General features: G+C 41.6%; 1 protein-coding gene across 2 annotated transcripts in view; it reads right to left on the bottom strand.

Moving 5' to 3' along the window:
* Positions 1–10054: 10054 nt before the first annotated feature.
* The window catches only part of Grm7 (glutamate receptor, metabotropic 7), a 595106-nt gene continuing 583221 nt past the window's right edge, over positions 10055–21939 (bottom strand). For both annotated transcript variants that reach the window (XM_013010417.1, XM_013010416.1), the window contains one exon: positions 10055–11264. In XM_013010417.1, the coding sequence (XP_012865871.1) occupies positions 11215–11264 (50 nt within the window). In that variant the 3' untranslated portion in view covers positions 10055–11214. The remainder of the gene's footprint in view (positions 11265–21939) is intronic.

A 21939-nucleotide genomic window follows, 5' to 3' on the forward strand; every position in this document is an offset into this window, starting at 1 on the left:
AGAGAAATGGTTAGATGATGTGAGTCTTAGTTGCCTTCGAAGAAAAAAAATGCGCAAATGTAAGAGTTGGACCAAACAAAGGATTTTGAATAATTACTGCTGCAATGTTTTATTGTCCTGCCTTTAACATTTTTAATCTATTCTTGTCTAAAAATAGAAGACATCTAGAATCAATGTGATATTATGCCTAAAACTCAATCATACAATAACCAGCTTCTCTACATTTCCCCAGTGTTCCTGCAACTGTTGGCTCAAGAACCAGGATAGACATCGTGAGTGAAGTAGATGCAAGGATGGCTCAAGAGAGTGTGACTGGAATAACCGGTTCTTCTTTCTCTGCTGTCTTCTGTCATACCACCTAGGTCACTTCCACAGGCTCAAAAAGAAGCCATCCTGCTGGGCTTCCCATGGAACCAGAAGGCTTTTGTGTAGTTGGGTGCTTTGGAAGAGCTTGGTCACATCAAAAGATGAAACATGGTCTTTTGACGGTAATAGTGGGTGTTTACATGAACTCTGGGGATGGCTGTAGGAGGAACAAGGGTCAGTGCTGGCTGGAGTAGACAGATTAAAAAAATGGGATCTTCTCATTCCTGGCTGTCCCACTACCATTCACCTGTCATTGTATAGGTTCTATAAAGTCCATTTGCCCTATCCTCTTACGGTCAAGATTTTGCTTCTCAACAAATCAAAGAAAGACTTGACAAATGGGATTGCATCAAAATAAAGAGTTTCTGCTTGGCAAAGGACATATCCAACAAGCTAAAGACAGCAAACAGAATGGAAGAAGATTTTTTGCCTGCTATATTTATCAGACATGGCCTAATGAGAATATACAGAGAGCTTAAACCCTCAAAGAACCAAAAACACAATTAACAAATGGGAATAAAAAATAGAAATGGCCAAGAGACACATGAGGATATACTCAACATCTCTGGACATAAAGAAAATGCAAATCAAAACAATACCTCACCCCTGTTAGAATGGCCATTATCAAAAACAAACAAAAAAAAAAACAAAAAACCAGGAACAGATGCTGGCAAGAATGTGGCCAAAGACAATTCTAATACATCGTTGGTGAGACTATAGACTTGCTCAACCACTCTGGAAAGCAGTATAGAAGTTCCTCAAAAAACTAAACATAGAACTACCCTATGATCCAGCAATTGCAGTCCTGTGCTTTATTCAAAAGATTAAAAACCAGAATACAGTAAAGCCATCAGCACAAACATGTTCATTGCAGACCAGAATACAGTAAAGCCATCAGCACAAACATGTTCATTGCAGAACTATTCACCATAGCCAACATATGGAATCAGCCCAGATGTTCCTTAATGGAGGAATGGATCAAGAAAATGTGTTATATATGCACAATGGAATTTTACTCATGCATTAGAAAGAATGATTTTGTATCATTTACAAAGACATAGAAGGACCTGAGAAATTTATAGTAAGTGAATTAAATCAGGACCAGAGACAGCATGCATGTTTTCCCTCATAGGCGGAACCTTGAATTAGTTCATGAACCTATAAGAAATGTGTTGGGTGGTGTGCAAGTGTATAAAAATGTATTAAATGAAGTAGATTCAAAGGAGAAGTCAAATAGTGTAATTCCTTTGAAAGGCAAAGACAAAGTTCAGCAAATACTAAAATTGCTACTTGAAAGGGGTGAGGTGAGATCAAGGGAAGAGGAGTAGATGAATGTAGAGAAGAGGAGAGAATGCAGTGTATAATCCAATGTATATCCTACGGAAGTACTATCGGAGAAGTAGTGGATAGGGGAGGGATGACATTGAGCCAGAGATACTGTGTTATAACTGCTTTGTTAAATGGCAAATCCTTTGTGCAACACTTAAAGATAATAAAAGAATTAAAACAATAAAATTTTTAAAAAATCTTGCTCCTTTCATTCAGTTCCTCAGACTACCCTTTTTTTCTTGAACCACCACACCTGTCTCCTGATACCTGTAATGATGTGTATTTTGAGGGTATGACTCCAGGTTTACTGCCCTTGAGAGGGCAGATTTGCCAGAGAAGGAAAAAAGTAAGATTGAAATCAGCTGTGTCTGCTTTTAGCCCATGAATTCTTGGTGACTGGGTGAATTTTCCACTGTTACCATAGCCCCAACGATCATACACTGGGTGGCTCAAACTAATAGGAGTTAATAGGAAAGTAGGTAATCTGGGGACTGAGGGATTTTTTTTATTTTTTATTTTTTTTGATTTGCTGTTGCTGGAGTTAGAACCCAGGGCCTCTTGCTTGCTAGACAAGTACTATGCCCTCAGACTGAAATGTTTTTCTGTTATCCACTACACTGTTATCACTGTCTGGTCTCATTTGCATGTTTTCAAATCCATATAACTAATACCCAGCTAGAAGTTCAGCTGCAAAGGACCCTGGGTAACATACCTTAAGGCTTTGCCATCCCTTCTATGGAAAAGGAGTCATAAGGTTGTTGAGAGAGGATTTGCAATATCTACCTCCTAGGGAGTTAACAATGCTCTTCTTTGTTCTCTGTCAGCATGGCTTGGCCTGAGCCACACTGTGTTAGGGGCTCTGCATGGGACCTGCTGCCTAGAGAGATGAGTGTGTGTGAAAGCTCTCTGCCTTGCATTTGGAAACAGATACTTGTAGTTATCCCATTACCTTTATGGTTTTGTGATACTTCCATAGTTTGTTGACCTGTTTGGAAATGATTATTACACGGCTTCTCTGTTAGATTTTGTAGGACAGTCAGGAAATCCACTAAGGCAATTAACAGATGAGAGTAGAAAACACATTAGAAAAGGATTCATTTAAAACCTTGGTTTTAAATGATGATGTATAGACGTCTGGATGGGGATGTTTCTGTTATTGTGTTTTTGGTTAGCTCTGCCTCCACTTCGATTGGATACTTAGCACCACAGTACATGATTACCTTATCTTGTAATTTTTGGTATAAAGACCAGCTTGGATCGAAGCCGCAAGAGGCAGAATTAGATTCATGCTCAGATCGGTACATGCATTGCAGCCTGGAACTAAATGTGTCATTGTGATTTCTGGGTATGAGCAACAGCGATGGAATAGTCAATTTGCCTTCAAATGCAGTCCAGAATGGGAGCAAACACAGAGATTGTGGCTGCTACCCATGGAGCAAATAGGCTGCGGGAACTGCCTAACCATCTGTGCAGGATTGATCGGAGTGGTCCTTGCCAGCTCCTCGCTTTCCCATCCTGAGTTTTAGTTAAGCAACTCTGGGGATGCTATCTGTTTCAGTCAGTGTCCAAAGATAGCTTTGTGGAACAGAACACAGCCTGCCAGACTCTCCACAGAGCTCTCAGTGAGGATTTTTCTCTGACAGTCAATGCATGGGCCTCACGACGCACTAACGTTCAGTGTGTGAGGCAGCCTTTCTAGAATGATGTGGAAACCCCTATGTTTTTCTTACTGGCATAGGGATTATGGGAGCTACTCTGCAGTTGTTGCTAGAATGAGGAAGAGATATATGATGGTATCTCTGAGACAGAGTTTGAGGTTTCTTTTCATTTTTTTCTTTGCCAAGATAAAATGTCATCTACTCCGAATCTGTGTATTCGGAAGCAGCCGTCTTTCACGAGGAGCTGGTGTGGTGACATGCTTGGAACCCCAAAACTTGAAGAACTCTGACAGTTAAGTTTTATTGGTAGCCAAATGACGTTCTGATTGAAACAGTCTGTTGAGTATTTACTGTTTCTGATTATGCTTTTAGACTCCCCCTGTCATATAATTCCTTCCTCAAAGACACCGCCGCTTCCACCTTCTCCACATGTGATGCATTCTATCTACATGAAGTGACTGAAAAACCTACTCCAGTGCTTCACCACAGTAAAAAAAATCTATGATATTTTCCAGTAGGCCAGAGTCATGTTGCTTAGCAGCAAGGATGCATGCTGAGAGAGGCATGCATGGGGGGAATGTGTCCCCGTGGAACATCCGAGTGGTCTTACACAGAGACGGTGAAAGCCAGTATGACTAGATGTAGCTGCCTAAGATAATCAAGAAACACAGTGAGCACGCAGGGTAAGAGGCGGCTAGCATACAACAACACCCTCACACCCGACACTTTCTTTTATATGCACTGTAACATAAACATAGTATGGGAAATACATACACCAGAGGCATTATTATTTATTACCACCCTCAAGGATTATAGAGCATGCATAATTTTTTGTGCATAGGATGGCTGGTAGGGTATATTTACAGCACTGACACCGCAAACATTCTGTGTGGGATGCGGTGACATTATAGTGGCCACACCACTGGGCAAGGGAGGTTTTCAGGTTTATTATCATTGGAGGATAATAATATATGCAGTCCATCACTGACCAAAATGTCCTTATGAGGCTAGCAGCTGCCCGTTGAAAGTTATGTCATGTAAACACACTAGTGAAAAAGTACAGTTCATTAAAGCATGAGATTTTCCGTGTAATCCCAAATAGGACAGAAAAAAAAGTACTACCCTCATTAGAAAAATATTTTTTCACCCTAAACCTTTCCTATGAAAAGGTTACTTTTGGAAAAAGCATACAAAAATGGAAATCATGCACGGTGACCACCCAACCCATTAGCAGCTCAGCTCCAAAGTTTACAGTTCACGCTGAGTGCTTTGTCACATGACTCAATTTGTCACAACTTGGGAGCTGGGGTCACATCTTAGGTACCATTCCCAGATGAGGAGTAGAAGTCCTTGTTGTTAAGGGATCTTGAGGAAGGTGTATCCATAGTCCTGCCAGATTCCCTCCAGACTTCCTTCCTTCCAAGGAGACGAGTCAAAGCTGTCACTACCTCCCATGCCTTCTTGATCTGGAGTGCAGAAATGACACTAGCAGGAAAGTAAATCCAGGTGGTTTGCTAGTGATTGATCCGAGGCCTCTACTTCCCCTTCTGAAGCGGACACCCTCTGGCCCTTCCAACAAACCTTCTGCCATGCTTTCAAGGGAGAGATTTGTTGTGACTCACTAGGCCCAGATTCTAGCTTTCTAGCTATAAGATTATAAAGAAGTTGGCTTCATTAACCCATTGCTCTTCAATGGCCTCTTCTGTCCAATGGAGATGGAGCTGTCCTCTGTAACAGAATTAAATATGGCTGTGACAGTGGGTAATGGAAATGACCACTTACTTGTTAACTGAACTCATAAGTGAGGCCTGGCAATCTGTGTCGTTCTTGCCTATAACACCATCTAGTTGGGAGGCATTGTGATTCGAAGAGAATCTGGGCAAAAAGTGATCAATACCCATCTCAGCAAAACATGCTGGACAAGATGATACATGCCTGTTGGATCATGGTCTGGGGCTAGAAAGACTCTATTTGAAAAAAAAAGAAACTAAAGGGCTGAAGGCAGAGCTGAAGTGGTAGAGCTCCTGCCTACCAAGTGCACAGCTGTGTTCCAAACCCTAGAGCTGCCAAAACACAAATTGTGACTCAACAAATAACCTGAGAAGCACCACAGTGATTTCGAGATGCATTATCTATAAGATTGGAATCTTAACTCTGAGCATTGGGAATATACTGTGTGCATAGACTCCAGACAATTAAGATAGACATCATCTTAGTATGAAGCACCATTAGCACATCCATGTGCTCATGCAAGATTCTTCTTCGTCTATGACTTACTATGAGATCACATACTAACTAACTTCTACCTGGAGCAAGAACTCTAACGGTATCAATAGCTCACATCTATCCTCATTTCTGTGTCCCGTCTTTCTGACCCTTAACTTTGTGATTTTCATGGTTTGCTTCTCCCACCCAATATTAGGCTACTAATATTTATCACAATGATTTAATTGCTTGATTCCTGTATTATATTCCACAGTCAGACTGCACCAAAGTTCATTTGCCTGTTAGTGAACTTTGGGCTGTGTCTGGGCTTTTCCAGTGTGCCACACAAGTACTGCCAAGATATTCTTGCATAGCTCCCGGTGCGTTCAAGTGTCCCTTGAGTCCATGCCCAGAAGGAGAATCCTGACCCTTAGAAAATGTGAATGTTCAACACCATGAAAGGTGAGTGGAACCCATGAACTCTTGGTTCAGGGATAGCTGAGCTCCCTTTTATTGACATTTCCTCTTAACCCTGCCATTTGAATGAAATGCATTGATGATCTTCATTTACTTCTCCCTGATTCCCTGTCCTATGTTTATCAGACATACCATTTCCTCCTCTTTGAACAACTACTTCTTTGTTTTTTTCTTTTCTATTCAGTGGTTTGGCTATATCTTCCTGATTTGTAAGGGATTAAGTGTTGTCCTAACATGTTATTTTCATAGATAGGTACATCTTTCACACAGACACAGACATGAACACACACAAACATACTCCAACACAGTATTCCTTCAGGGTTTGAAACTGAGTGGGTTAGAAACAAATGTATTGGTCACAATTTTGGACATAGGCATCAGCATGGTTGGGTGGTGGTAGGGGTCTTTTTCTGGATGCAGATTGCTGACTCCTTTTTACACCCTTCACATGGTGGAAAGCTATGCCTGGCAAGCAACATCTCTGTTCTATCTTCTAACCCTCATAACCACATCTAACCCTGTTATCTCCCAGAAGGCCCAGAAGGAAATACATGGCTTCAGAGGCTGAGACTTTGACCAGGATTATCAGGAACACACACACATTCACTGGCTACATGCAATGCTACACACACATATATGTATATATGCATGTGTATATATGTATGTGTGTACATATGTGTATAAATATATGTCCCATGTGCATTTGGGTATTTATCCCTAATAGATACTTCTCCTGGTAATCCATTGATAGGATATGTGTTACAAAAATCTTCTCACAGTTTGATAAGAAACACTACTTTGTAACCCCTCTGTACAGTATTTTCACAATTAAAAAAATCTTCTCACAGGTTTCTACTTCCTTTAATATATTGTTTTCACCGACAGTAGCCTTATTTTTTAAATATAAGAATTATTACTATTCCTTTCATCTCCCTTTAGAAATAATCCCATATTTCCAAAGTCAAAAAGAGACCCTCAGACTTTCCTTGAACAAACCTGTTTTCTCTTGTACCCTTTTGTCCATAGTCCATCTGGAATTGTTACTTTTGTGCATCACAAGGAGAACTATTACAAGATATTTTCACATAAGTGCTTTCTTAGATTTCTGTCATCTGACGAAATCCCATTGGTGAACTTTCCTTCTAGCATCTCATTCTGGCCCATTGGGCGTGTTGATCCTCTGACAGGCTGTGCAATGCCCAGATGAGACCTTGGAGCCAATGTCAGAGGCTGCTCTTGTTCCTGATGGTGTGCGTCCATTGGTTCATGCTTCCAAGTGTCTCTCAAGAACACAGCATATGAGGGGAAGTTAAGATATACATCACTGCCTAGGTTTTCTCCGATGTTTCTGCCACCATTTGAGGTGGAGTCTGAGCCTGGCTATTTTTCTAAAGTCCCCCAGATGATTCTATTATAGCTGCAGGTGCAGAGCAGCTGTGTATTCCTGAAATTTGGGTTCAGAGATGCTTTTGAGCTGGGAGTCAGCATCCTGCACTGTTTGTCAGCTTAGCAGAAATCCATAGGATTTTTTTTTTGAAAAGCTGACTTTCCTTCCTGTAAACAAATACAGCACGATCCCTTTGCAAAGGAAATGGAAAGAAGGGAGGCAGGATGAAGAGTGAATGATAACTCGTGATTGCATACCCATTGTGTGTATTTCTTTCAAGGTTTTTCTTGGTATGAGTATGTGTATTTGTGCGGGGATGGGGGGATAATCCTGACCATAGCTGTAAGCATTTCCCCCTCTGAATCCCTTTCAGTACGTAGAGACCAAAAGCCAGGTCAGGGAGCTGTTGAGCCCTCCTCGGGTTTTCCATCCCATGTCTTAGTTTTGTCATGGAGAGTCAGAGAAATGCCACGGAGGCAACTGGTGTTTCCAGGAGGACAAATGCCCCTCATATTTTATGTATTTGTTGTGCATGAGAGAAAAACCAATGGTCATATTTAGGAGAGCCAAAAGCCAAACGAGAGCTTGAGACACTGAGTTCAAGCCCTAATCTAGGCGCATGCACACGCACGTGCACACACACACACACACACACAGACATAAATAATCACAACCGTACCCATGGAAGACTCTAACACACCAAAATCTCAGCTCTCTGAGGGAGCCTCTAGCACCCTATTCTACAACTCTGTTATCTTCTAGGCTCTTGAGGACTGTAACCAGACTTATCACCAGCACAACAGAGCGTGGAAGGATGGAGAAGAGATTTGAGTATCAGGATCTAGACAGACAGTGATGATAGCCGAATAAAGACAAACTGATAGAAGAAGTGTCTTATGGAAAACAATAGAGTTCCAGTGAGGAGCAAGTGCTTGTGGGGTGTGAGCCCATTGAAGTCTGATTGCTTTTGTTTGTGGGAAGTGGTAGCCAAAAGTTTTGCTGGGTAACTGAGGCTTCAGTCGCTATGGCAACAGTCACACATATTGTTCTTTCCCCACGTTGGACCCAAGTCCAACCCTGTCTTAGGTGATCTGATCATGTTCGTTCATGTCACTTGGTTCATAAAAAGGGTTATACATCTATAATTGATGCCCACAGCAAAGATGGAAACTGGAGGCCTCCAAAGGAGCATGGCTTGGCTGAGATTGGAAAGCAGTAGGTGATAAGTAAAATGGACAGGAGACCAGATTTTAGCTTAAGCCATAGCTCTAACTTGACTTGGCCTTGTTGTTGAGATAAGTATATATTACTCCTTCTTATTTTTCTTAACCTGGGCTGGCCTCCTAAGGTGCCCAGCATTAAATCTATTTTATAAACAAGAGACAACAGCCCTGACGACGATACCAAGATGACCTTGGCAGTGGTTATCAAAGCCCAGTGTAGAGAGGTCACCATTTGCTGAGTCGTTTTCCAAAAACTCCACAGGAATTCTCATATCCTTATGGAACGGCTTCTGTGCCGCATTCTCTTCTGGCTGAGGAAGTGAACAATTGAGTGTTTACATGATTTCCCCAAGGACAGTTAGCTGGCATTCAGATCCAGGTTTTTATACCAGTTTAACTGTACAACATAAAAATTATGGCTAATTCAAAACTCATTTCTGCTTTGATTTGCCTTTTTTCCAAGGACAGTTGGTTGAAGGATAGTTAAGGAATAAGGGAAATGGCAAATTTTGTGATATTCTTTATCTCTAATTTTCTAGTCTCTGCAAACGCATTGGTTGGGCTCAGGAAGTAAAGGGACAGAAAGAAGACTTTGGTAGTTGCCAAAATGTTATTCTTTCTAATGGATGAATAAAATTAATTTGTATATAGATGATTCCATATCTTGACTCTGGTAAATAATGCTGCAGTGAATGTGGTTGTGCTGGTTACTTAACTGTAACTTTGTGTTGCTGGATCATAGGATAGTTCTATGTCAAAGCCCAACAAAAGAAGCACAAAGAAATGGGTACATGCAAGACATGGTTTGGGGTCAAGGAGAGAGGTGTAGATGAATGAAAGGAGAAAAGAGGAGATGCAATCAAGAATTCTTGGTATATCTCATAATATTAAGAAAGAAAGGGTTGGTGAGAACGTTGAATGGAATGATACTGACCAACATGCATTGTATTCACACACTGCCTTGTTAAATATCACCTTCTTTGTACAACTAGAGATAATACATAATTAAACCATAAACAAATGCCTCATACTGGTTTACTTTTAGTTCCTTGTGTTCTTAAAGATTGCAGAAACATTTATATTTTCATTAACTTGCCTTCATGCTTATGTAAGCTATACTTTATTTTCTCCTCTCTCTGTCACTTGTTTTAGATAGACAGCTTGTTGAGAAAATGTCCAAGAGATTGCAGCTCTCAGCTTCAAAGACAGAGAAGAAAAGCCTAATTCTTGTGGCCATTCCTTTCCAAGGGCAGCAGCTAGCTTTTCTGGGTTCTATATGGCTGTGGTGGTGAGTTACGAAGTATTACCTTGACAAGTTTGGTTTCCTACCTTGCTCCCTAGCTTATGATTGGAAATAAACTCTTAACTAAAAGGGGAAAAACGACTAAAATATTTATTGCAGAAAAATAAAAAAGTTAACCAAAGTATTTTATTGATACATTCTTGGACAATACCACAGAATCGAAAGAGAATGGAAAGAGGGAATTTTTTGTTTTCAGCAAGGGAAACTTTTTTTCACTAAATTGGCACATAAGCAGCAAGATTAACGAAAGTACTTATTACAAACAGTAAAAAACATACATGCTTTTTGTTCTTGTCACACTGTTCAGTCATGGGGGGGCGCATGAACAAAACCTCAAGACGTGAAAAATCCATATTCTTTCCTCCAAATAGCTTAATAATTATTCAAATTATTGCAAAATACCCATATACCCTAATGAAAATAACGAAAGAGAACACAAATACAAATAGCCAACGTAAATTATTAACATGTACTGTAAAAATACATTACTGACATGCATTCCGAAGATCAAGACCTCGCTTCCATTCGGCCGATACTTTCCTTCTGTGTAACCTACCGTGTAGCAGAGATAGGTGGAGTCTACTTTCCCAGCACAGTTTTTGGTCTTTAAATATCTTTTTTTTGTTGTTTTAAAAAAAATAATGTGATTTGCAGTGGTTCTATATCAGAATTATACAGTCATGTACAGATGTATGTGGAGGGATTTTTTTTTCAGTGTCTGCCGAGATCACTTTTATGAGTTTTTTTTTTTTATTTTAAAACTTCCCCAAAGATTCCACCATCTGAGAGAATAGGTGCTCTATGAAAACAGGGCATTCGAAAACAAACAGAGAACCAAGGTACAACATCGGATGGCAAAAGTGCAAAAGTCCTCACAAACTGTACAGAAAATTTCAAAACCTTGCAGCCTGGAAATACATACGTAGAAAGACAAGGCAGCCCCAGATCGGTCCTCTGGCTCTCAGCGATTTCTCCTAAAGAGCCTGGTTGGGACTTGAGTCTCAACTCTCCCTTTGGTAAGGGAAGGTCCAGAATTGCAGCCAAGTTGGCAGTGTGGATGCCAGTGACTTATTAAGCCAAGATAAAGTAACAATATTTTCATGAAGCAGCTGTTTAGAACACTTGGATCCTCTAACGTTGGTCTCCTGGCCTGGGTAACTCTTCCGGGTGTTGGGAAGCGCGCAGGACCGAAAGAGTCCTATGCCAGGTTGGGTGACAGAATAAGTGAGGGTCTTCCTCCTTCAGGGTACCATGGGATGGAACAGGCTAGATAACCAGGTTATTATAACTGACATACTTCTTTTTTGCAGCAGGGCCTGAAAGAAAAAGGGGAAAGAGTCAGTTGTGGCAGTGACCTTTCTTGAAGGACGGCTCTGATGGTGCAAGGTGTAAGTTTAAGTTGTGCTTTAAGCCATGCGCGCACACGTGTACACACACACACACACACACACACACACACACACACACACCCTTACCCTTGTGTATCTCTATAGCTAAACTTTTTCCACTAAGATCTGCAGCTCCCGATGATCCTTAAATCATCTCTTTTTCTTTTTTTTTTCATTTTTGACTGAGACATTCTTAGCCTTCCTCTGGCAGGTCTCTCTTATTTAGTAGATGTATCGACGATTGTCATTTCTAATTCACCCAGCCCACAGCTTAAAAGGTCCACTCAGGTTCCAGTCTATTTGATCATCTGAGTATTTCCCAGAACTTTCCATAACCAGGGTTCTATGCCTGTCCTGGGTCACTGCAATTTATTTAGGGTGACTGAAAATGAGATCACCTAGAGCACCTGCTCCAGGTCTCTCTCCCTTCCTTCTTCCCTCCCTCCCTCCCTCCTTCCCTCTCTCTCTCTCTCTTCTTTCACACACACACACACACACACACACATAACAAATGACTATAGATAGACTTTTACAGCATGATCATTGCAAATTTGTAAGTGGTTGCTGACAGAACAATTTTTATTAAGGTGTGAAGCACACTTAACATCTTTTCAACAAGACCAGCCCACGTTTCTTTTCCTTAAATGTAGAGAAAATGAATTTTCCACTGGGTACAGTGATTCCGAGGATCTCCTTTAGTCCCTCCCTCTTTCAGTCTATGTCCATTGACTCCCCTGTGGCTCACACAGCGCTGGGCCTGGGTAGATGGCTGACCATCAGAGCAGATTCCCTTGTATACCAACATCCTCATAGCATCACTCTGCTTTAAGTCTGGTTCTTATTACCAGCTGCATGTAATGGTTGTGATATGAGATTCTTCACTCATCCACCCTTAGTAATTTTGCATCAGCATTAATCAATTAAAGGCTTGTTTGACTTTTCTTAGATCCTAAATATATTTTCTTGGTCAGCTCAGAGCTTTTCTAGAATTCTCTTTTATATTAGGAGATACTGGGACTTAAACTCAGAGGCTTGTACTTGCTGGGCAGGTGCTCTACTGCTTGAGCCACTCTGTCAATCCCTCCAGAACTCTTAAACAGGCCTTCACATGTGAATTTACAGGGGCTAATAAGCAGCTGTATTAACATGTTGACCTTGGGTCATGTATCCAGTACCGTCTACATACATAAGTGCACATGTAATTTTCTCAGTACGACACAGAATATGTGAAAACTGAACACATTTTCTAGATCCAAAGTTACGACTCTTCACCTGAAGCATTCTAATTGGGAAGCTCATTCACCTTCATATCATATTGTATTTATTAGCTAAAATTAAAGGGAAAATCAGACTCTCATGAAAGTGTGGGTGGCGTGTAGAATCTGCTCCCGAGTCTCCAGGGGCGATGTATCTGTACTTGCCGACCACCTGGGCTTCACCTCTGGGATTCCCACATCTTCTCAGGATGCTGTCCAGTGTCACAGTGGAAGCAAGGCCATCCTCAGCAGTACACACAGTTTGGATACAAGGAGGATAGCTTTCTGAAGAGATTTTCCAATTTGAAAGCTTATGTCTTTTGTCCTAGAGAGGAAACCTCAACTGACGTATGCAAGCTGCGATCCCCTGACGCCTTGTCAAATGCCAGCTTGCTCATTACCCTCAAGACCCAAGGGGCATGCAAGCAAAACACCCCAACGTAAAATATCTGTCTGCTCTGGTGTACGAGTAATGAACGCTGCTCTCGGCTTCAAGCATAACTAGCTCATGAGAGATGATTAAATTTCCTCAACTAGGTTAAGAGAAAACACCAATTGGTGAGAGTATTTTTATTTTTCCTGAGAGAATAGAAGATTAGAGAATTTCCTCAGTACAGGTTCAGATTAAATTAGAACTGACATCAAATTAGGACTCAAAATTAGACATTTCCAGGCACTGGTTGCTCACACCTATAATTTTAGCTGCTCAGAAAGCTGAGTTCTGAGGATCACAGTTCAAAGCCTGCCCAGACAGGAAAGACAGTGAGACTCTTATCCCCTATTAAACACCAAAAAAGTCAGGCAGAAGTAGAGGTGTGGCTCTAGTGGTAGAGTACTAGTCTTGAGCACCCAGGCCCTGAGTTCAAGCCCCAAGACCTGCACGTGTGCCCGCGCACACACACAAATTAGAAATTGTTTTCCAGCATAGGATGGAGTTATTGGGTGTTTGGCATGTGTTAGCTGTGTTCTCAGAGAACCTAGAGCTGAGTTCTCTTTATCATCCTCAGAACAGAGGGAAGGAATCCAAGATTCAGAGGAACCAGCTTTGTAAGACTTGGCTCTGTAATGCTGGAGTCTGGACTTGGCTTATCATAGTCACTTCCGGGTTAAAAGACCATGCTGGAGTTGGAGGTGACCTCATTTGCCCTGAGTTCAGAGACACAGCCTAGGGCCATGACTCTGAAAGTCATGCAGTTTGTACTGTGGGAAGAATAATGAATGCCCTGTGAACAGTTGATAATACACACGTGTGAATTATCCCAGCTTCTCATTGGAGAGCATAATGTATAAATATGTCTTTTTAAAGTTACACATTTCTATACAAATGATTAGCCTCAGCATATGCTTTCTTTGCAAAATTGCTTAGGAACATTTCAGCAAAATTATAATGTGGTCCGTGCAGTTTCTAAAATGGCAATTTATGTCCTTTTCACAGCAATGGCCAATGTATTATAATGTTTATTTTTAAACCATTTCTGGCCTTATGAGTAAATAAAATAAGTGCTTATGGTATTAGATAATTCCATTTATTTGAATAGCAATGTAGTTTATCATTCTGGAGAGAAATTTGCTTAGCTCAAAATAGTTGTCCAATGAAATACTTGCTAAGGAGATACACATTTTAAAATAATAGGGTGATTTTCCCCCCAGAAAGTTACAGATTTTATGAAAGAACAAGTATACATGACATTGTTCTTATTGTCTTTTTGGAAGCTAGCTATACCGATAGCTCTCAAAGCATGATACCTCACTGTAAGCACTGTAATGCTTACAGTGAGTTAAAATATACTGTTTTTGCAAAGTATTTTGTTTTGCATGGTAATGGGGTTTCAACTCTGGGCTTCGTGTTTAGTCAAAGTGGCACTCTACCATATCCCCAAGTCTTACTTTTTGCTGATCAGGTTGGAGACAGAATCTTATAGATTTTGTTACATACACACATTTACATACACACATTTTAGTTCAGAAGAGTGGATGGTATACAGGGATTAAGCTATAAAATCCCTTATATAAAAATAAATTTAAAGATAAATAAAGAGCGTGGTTGGTTTTACCCATTCAGTGTTTTTCCTCCCATCCCCACACGCAATACACAATATTCATGATTCTTTTCTTTTTCTGAACCACTGTAATCTGGGATTCCTTCTACAGGGTTCTTTAGCCCATCGCCTATCACAAAAAGTGGTTTCACCTTCAATTAACCGTGAATTCTCACCCCGGATTTCAAGAAAAGCTAGCAAAGGTCCTGCATGTTATTCAGAAAAAGTAATGCACTGTGTAACAGTTTTCCTCAGATCCTTTTTTAATTGATTACTTCAAGAATCACACTGGTCATCCCAAAATAGGCAAAGCTGACTAAAAATGAAGAAGGTGATTGGGAAAGTTGGGGCATCTCTTGTCATTCCAGTCTGACTGTGAAGGAAGGAACGGGGGGCCCTGCACATGTGTGCTGCATCTGCCTGCTCCCTTCCCCCAGCGCCACACAGCAGCCTCTCCCACAATTCTATACTATTCATCGGGGCGAAAATACCAACAACTCTGTAATCCAAATCACCATCAATTCTATTACGGTTGCACAAAACCAAACATCTGGATATCTGCCCATCTATCTGACTATCCACGAAAACATGATTTAATACTTACTGACTGCCAGTCACCCAAATTGGTGCTGACCACACAAAACAGACGACAGACATGAAAGCTGTGGGTTCATTTCTCATTGACTGGAGATTCAGATTGAGGTTACCACTTACTATCAGAAAAGGGCTGATAATCCCTTTCTCTTTTCCCCCTTCCTATTTAACATGATAAAACTATGGTGGACAGGAAGCCCCAAAGCAAACTGACCTCCTCTCAACAATGCTGGCTGAGGGACACAGTTTGGTGTCAGGTGAGGCGGTAAAGCTTTTAAGGACAAGTTCATCACAGTGTAATGCAGTCCAAGACCACAGAGAGTCAGTAGCCTAGGAAAGCCTGGGTGGAAGGAATGTACAGGTACTTGCCTCCTTCCACTCAGGGCCTCAGAAATGAGTCAGAGATGGCTCTATTGTCATGAAGCTCCTGTAATAGCACAGAAAGTGGTCTTTGCACTTAGAGGTGCTCCCAAGGACTCATTACTGTCATGGATGGGCATGTGCCACACTACACATAGAAAGGCCTTGCAGTGGACACACGTTGAGCTGTACTCTGAAGCACGAGACAGTGCAAGGAAGAGGCAGGGTGATGTAAAGTTCTCTCTGCCCACCGCGGTACCTGGAGCTGGTCAGGGAGTGACAGGACTCAAAGGCTGGAAAGGAGGGAATGGTTCATACACACACACACGCGCGTGCGCGCACACACACACACGTATATATTTATGTATGCATATGGGTGTCATCCAACTACATTTCAAATACTAGAAACAGAGAAACAAATTAAACTCCTCTGGTGGTTTAACTTCCTGACACAAGTTCACTTGGCCAGGCACCAGTGGCTCATGACTGTCGTCCTAGCTACTTGGGAGGTTGAAATCAGGAAGTCCATGGTTCCAGGCTAGCCAAGGCAAAAAACAATGTTCAGAAGGTCTTATCTCAATAGATAAATGCTGGGGAAAACATAAAACCCAGTCTCAAAAAGAACTAGAGATAAAAGGCTGGATCTGTGGTGGAGCACCTGCCAGCTAGCTGGAAGCCCTGGACTTCACACTCCAGTCCTTCTCCAAGGCCCTCTGGCAGCAGTGCTCTTCCCAGATGCCAGGATAACCGTTATTCCGTTTTCACCAAGAACCTCATCCTGGTCCTCTTTCTCCCTGCAGTGTTCTCTTCATCTTCCCTGTCACGGATTGCGTGTTCTTGATGGGGGGGGGGGGGAGTTTCAAGTCCCTTGCTGCTTTGGCCCTTTCCTCTTCTTCCAAGGCACAGTTCCTTGTTGGGCTCCATGGCCGTGCTACTCTTGCTATTTATCTTTACTCAGTGAACCACCAGTCTCATGTTAGGGCCCTGTAAGAACACAGAGCTGCTCAGTGCCTCGCAAGGGTGCAGCACCCGCCTGTGTGCCAGAGTTATTAACCCGGTGACCCCAGAAGGACCTTTGCTCTCTGATGTCACCAGCAGCACTTTGAGGGTCTTAGAAGAGTTAAACAGAACAGAAGAACCCGTGGGAACGTCATGAGCTTCTGCACCTCACGCACTTCCCTGTGCTCTCCTTGGTGGTACTGAATATACAGTGAACCGTGAATGCTACTTTGTAAACTTCACGTGTAATCTTTAAACTACAGCGTTCTCCCTCCCATCCCTCGTTTAGCGTCTACACAGACCAGAAACAGCCTGCCTAAAATTGAGAAATCCAGGATCCATTCCACCATGGAAAGAGGAAATGAGCGTTCTAATGTTTTTGCTTATTTTTTTTTTAAGAAATCTAATGTATACTTTAGGATCAAGCAGGATGAAGTTCCTGTGGTTCTTAGAAGATGCATTTGAAGGAAACAGATACTCTCCCTCTTCTAATATCTTTAACTTGGCTCAGTTAAAATCTGGGCAATTTGAGGCTGTATACATGTTGCCTCAGGAAAAAAAAAGAGAGATGCGCCCTGAATTGCTGTATCAAAGGAATGACTTTTTCTTATTATGTACTTTGGGCCTTGCAAAGCTCTTGTGCATTTGGCAATTTCGATATATTACAGATGCAAACATTTTGGAGCATATTACAGACGTGGGGAAATAATGCATCAAAGATTGAGGTTCTGCACCAAAGTCTGTCTTGAGGCTAATGTTAGAAATAAGGCAATGGTAGTAAAAAAAAAAAAAAAGCAGCAGAGGCCTCCTGAGTGGTGCTGGATGCAAACTCCTGCTAAGATTGAGGCCTTTGTAGTTGAGATTCATGGCCCATTCATGCATTTCTTCTTTTATGCATTTATCCAAATTTTACTGAGTTCTCGGTGTGCTAGCAGCTTGGCTGTTAACTAGTGGCATGAGCATAAAGAAAAACAGTCTCTACCCTGGAGGAGCTTCTGCAGTTGAACACATATTTCTTGAGGACCTACTATGTGTTAAGTGTGATTCTGGCCACTGGGATTATAACTATGTAGATTGTTTTGGAAAGTGTTGCCATTTTCTTTCTTTTTTTGGGGGGGGTCTGGTCGTGGGGCCTGAACTCTGGGCCTGGGCGCTGTCCCTCAGCTCTTCAGCTCAAGGCTAGCGCTCTACCACTTGAGCCACAGCACCACTTCTGGCTTTTTTTCTTTTTGCTTATGTGATGCTGGGGAATTGAACCCAGGGCCTCAGGCATGCAAGGCAAGCGCTCTACCACTGAGCCACTTTCCCAGCCCAATCCACGAGCACAATCCAAGAGCACCTTATATGTTCTTGGATTTCCTGCTTCAGTTTTGTTATGTAATTTTTACTGTAGAGGTTCTTAACATCCTTGGTTAATTCAATTCCTAGGCATTTGACTGATTTTTGAGACTGTTGCAGATGGAGTTGCTTTTCTGACTTCAGTTTTGATCTTCTCATTGTTGGAATACAGAAAAGCTACTAATTTTTGTGGATTGATTTTATAGTCTGCTACTTTACTAAAGTTTCTCATCAGCTCTGGTAGCTTAGCTTAACCACCTTTAGCTCATATCTTTCACCAAGAAGCTATCATCTCAAATACATCTTTCTTTCCTATGTAGCTTAGAGAAGAGAAGGAAGTAAATTGTGATCACTTTATGTCTGGGTGCTTAGTGATTATATGTCAAGTGTGATCATCATCTAGTCACCAGGGGGAAAGGCTGGGCTGGGAATGGGGCTAGAGATGCACAGGAGAAACACAGAGACAGACACCAGGTGGCCATGCAACCTTTGGAAAGTGAGTAACTTCCTGCCTTCAGTTTCCTCACCTGAAAGTAGATATAGATCATCACTAAGGTGTCAAGCTTTAAAGTGGTTAAGAGGATAAAAGGAGTTGAGGTAGCTAGAACAGGATTGGATAAGAGTTATGCTCAATTTATTGATGTCTCTTTTGGAAACATCTGTAGGATCTCGGTCTGTCTGTCTCACTGTCTGTCTCTGTCTGTCTGTCTGTCTGTCTCTCTCTCTCTCACACACACACACATTCCACATATACATTGTTTTTGTACTTGCTTTTCCCTGGGTAGAAAAGGATCTCTTCAAGGCTGGTCACCCTGTCCATAAACAAAACTAAATCAGTCGTTTGCTTCTGGACACTGTGAGGATGCCAACAAACTGTGCTTCCATTTTTAAAGACAGCACATGTGGCACCTTCTGTCCATCCATGGACAAGGGGCTCTGTCCTATCACTGCTGGCGAGTTTCCTTTCTTACCCACTCGGGCTGTCATCATTAGCTAAGCTCCATCGCTGTGGAAGTGTGATACTGAAATCCTGTACTTTGAGAGGCTGTGCTAGTCAGCAAGATCCAAAGAGGAGGACGGGCGCTTGACAGTTTCTATTATGGCACAAAGGAGAGTTTCTTACCATACAGAACAGTCTATCCATATAATCAGTGGCCGCCGTGAGCCTCACGCGGGACCCACATCACAGTGTTCAGTGATGGATCTGGCCATCATCATCGATTCCAAACAAGGTCCATGTTGGATGGATATGCTTTTTTGAAAAATCAACTGTGGGAGACTGTAAATATTTATATATTTAGTGCTCTTTCCATTTTGCTTAACAAATTGGGTACAGACTGATTAGTGCCAGAGGAATTTCAGCTAGATTGGCTGACGTGAGTTATCCCTTACCCATCCACTCTGCAGATCTGTGTCTGAATTCATAAAGGGAGGAAACCAGAAATACTACAGAGCTGATGGGATCCAAAAGATTGCAATTGAATGTCTCCACACATGCTGTGGCGTATGGATGTTCCTTCCCATGGGTTCTAAGTATCCACATTGACTATCAGACTCAGCAGTAATCACTCAAAAATATGAACCAGAATCCTTAGGAACCTGATACAACAGCAAAGGCTGGTGGAACTCAAAGGATAACCTAATTTATACAACTTGACCCAAAACTGTGCAGGAGGAATCGCTATGGAAGCAAGCAGCACTATAACACTAAAAACGTGTCCTCTTGATCATTCTTGCTTCCTAGAAGTTAAAACACTAAGCAATGCTCCTTTTGAGACATTTCACATGAATCCTGGCTGGTGCCTCCCACAGTACCATGTAATTCTCAAGTCCTTCTTATTAATGGCTTACGTGTGCTACGTGCTCTTTTTATCCACAAATCCATTCATTCCATCTTTGCAGAAAACTCTGTGAGTTAGGTGACCCTTGTAGGTCTATTTTGTAATCTGAGGTTTAGAGAGATTATGGAAGATAATAACCTTTGCAAACTATGACTATGGAAAGCAAGAGTGGGCTAACGGAAGAGGGACCTGTGCCGGAGGCCAGATAGTTCTTAGCTAACAAGCTCATTTCGCCTCTCCACTACATCTCAAGCAGGGCTGGGCTGTCACTTCCAAGACGTCACAAGCCACATCTCTGTAGCTCATTTATTTTTTAATCTTTCTCAGATCTCACCCCTTGATTTCTTCCTAAAGTTCTATCTCCCAGTGCTCCTCATTGTAATCTTGTCGGAAATACTGACGCCCGTGAAGTGGATGTTGAAATTCTAAGAGACCAAGAGTCACCCTGTATGTGGCCTGTGACACCCTGATGACAAAGCTCTGCAGGCCACTGTCCATTTCTTCTTTCTCCCCAGTGAAACAGGGAGAGAACAGGAAAGACCCTTTGAAAGGAAACACAAGGTATCCGGGGCTTGTAGAAGAGACCTAAAAGTAACAATGCAAACACAGACCACGCTTCAAGCAAAACAAAAAGATGTATGTTCATGGTTCAAGCTTTTAATCCTAGCGACTCAGAAGGAGCAGCAAGCCTTGGAGTATCATGGTTTGATGCCCACCTGGGCAGAAAAGTTCTCAAGAGCCCATGTCCAATGAATCATAATCAGCAAAAAGCCAGGCTGGGTGTATGATTCAAATGGTAAGGGCCCCACTAGGAGCAACCAAGCTGAGTGAGAGTGAGACCGCCTGAGTTTAAGACCTGGTACTGACTGACAGGAAAAACATTAATAAAAATAAAACAGAGAAAGGACTGCGAGTTTAAAAAAAAGTTGAAGGCTTTCCAAACTTTGCTGTTTTTATTCTCCCAAAGAAGATGGTGTTGTCTAGGTCACTGACGTGAGCAACAACTCATTGAAATGAAATTGTTAGGAAAGAGGCTACTGTTGAGATGGCTGGATTGATGATCCAGCTTCCCTCTGCAAGCTCTGATTACTGGAGAAAGCTCCAGGCTTGTGTTTCCTTGCATTTAACTTGTCCATGAAAACACTCCATGCTATGGTAGTGTGTGGAGGGACCAACATGAGGCTACACGTACTGCATCATTGCTGAACACCTAATTAGATAGTGTTATCATCACTGACATCGCTGCCGCCTTGACCCTACCACCATCATCTTTCCTCATCAAACATCTATGTAAGACAATGAAATTCCGAATTTCAAACTGTACTGAAACTCAGCTGGTGGCTGAAGATGAGCTGCCTTTTTAGGCTATCATTTCAACATGAAATTGCTATGAGAATTGAAATTGCCAGTCTTGCTATTTTGTCCTTGAGTGGTACAAAATGTGAACTTGAGCTCCAGTGAATTTCTTTAGACCTTTTGGGAGAGAGAGCATCCTGTGATTGTGCTGTAGCATGAAAGGATACTATACTTTAAAAAAACCAAACCATAGAACACTGTTCAGTCCCCACAGTAGATTTTCATATCACTTCAGAGAATGAGATCTGCCATCTGTCTCCAGATGAAGTCATTTGGGTACAAAACTATTTTACTTTGGGAGAAATGTCTATTATTTTAGCAACAGCAACATAGAAAAACCTTAATATCAACTTTACCAGGAAAAAAACCCCTTAATATCAAGGTTGCCAGAATAAAAATTAGGTTGTAAGACAGCAAAAGAGAACAGCACTCTTCTTTCTAACAAGTTTTCCCCAAACTTCCAAATAGTTACCCTTTCCTGAAATAGTTTATTGTACTATAACCCATGAAAAAAGTTCATACCATGTCTGTTACTACAATAAGGCTCATTGAGCGAAATAAAGCAGCAGTCATTAAATATTTACCAAATTACTCATCTGAGCCATAAAATATTGGCCATATAGTATTCTATATATTCTATATAATAACATGATGACATAGTATTCTATGCTCAATGCTACTTGATCTTCTGTCTCTAGAGGTGCTCCCTAGAACAGATTGAATTACCCATCTGTCAGTCTCCTTTCAACCAGGAAGTCGAGACTTTCCACTTGCCTGATAGTGTACTAACAGCTCTCTCCTGGCTGTTTTCATAAATGCC

This window comes from Dipodomys ordii, unplaced genomic scaffold (genome assembly GCF_000151885.1).
Source record: "Dipodomys ordii isolate 6190 unplaced genomic scaffold, Dord_2.0 Scaffold12, whole genome shotgun sequence".
Lineage (NCBI taxonomy): Eukaryota > Metazoa > Chordata > Mammalia > Rodentia > Heteromyidae > Dipodomys > Dipodomys ordii.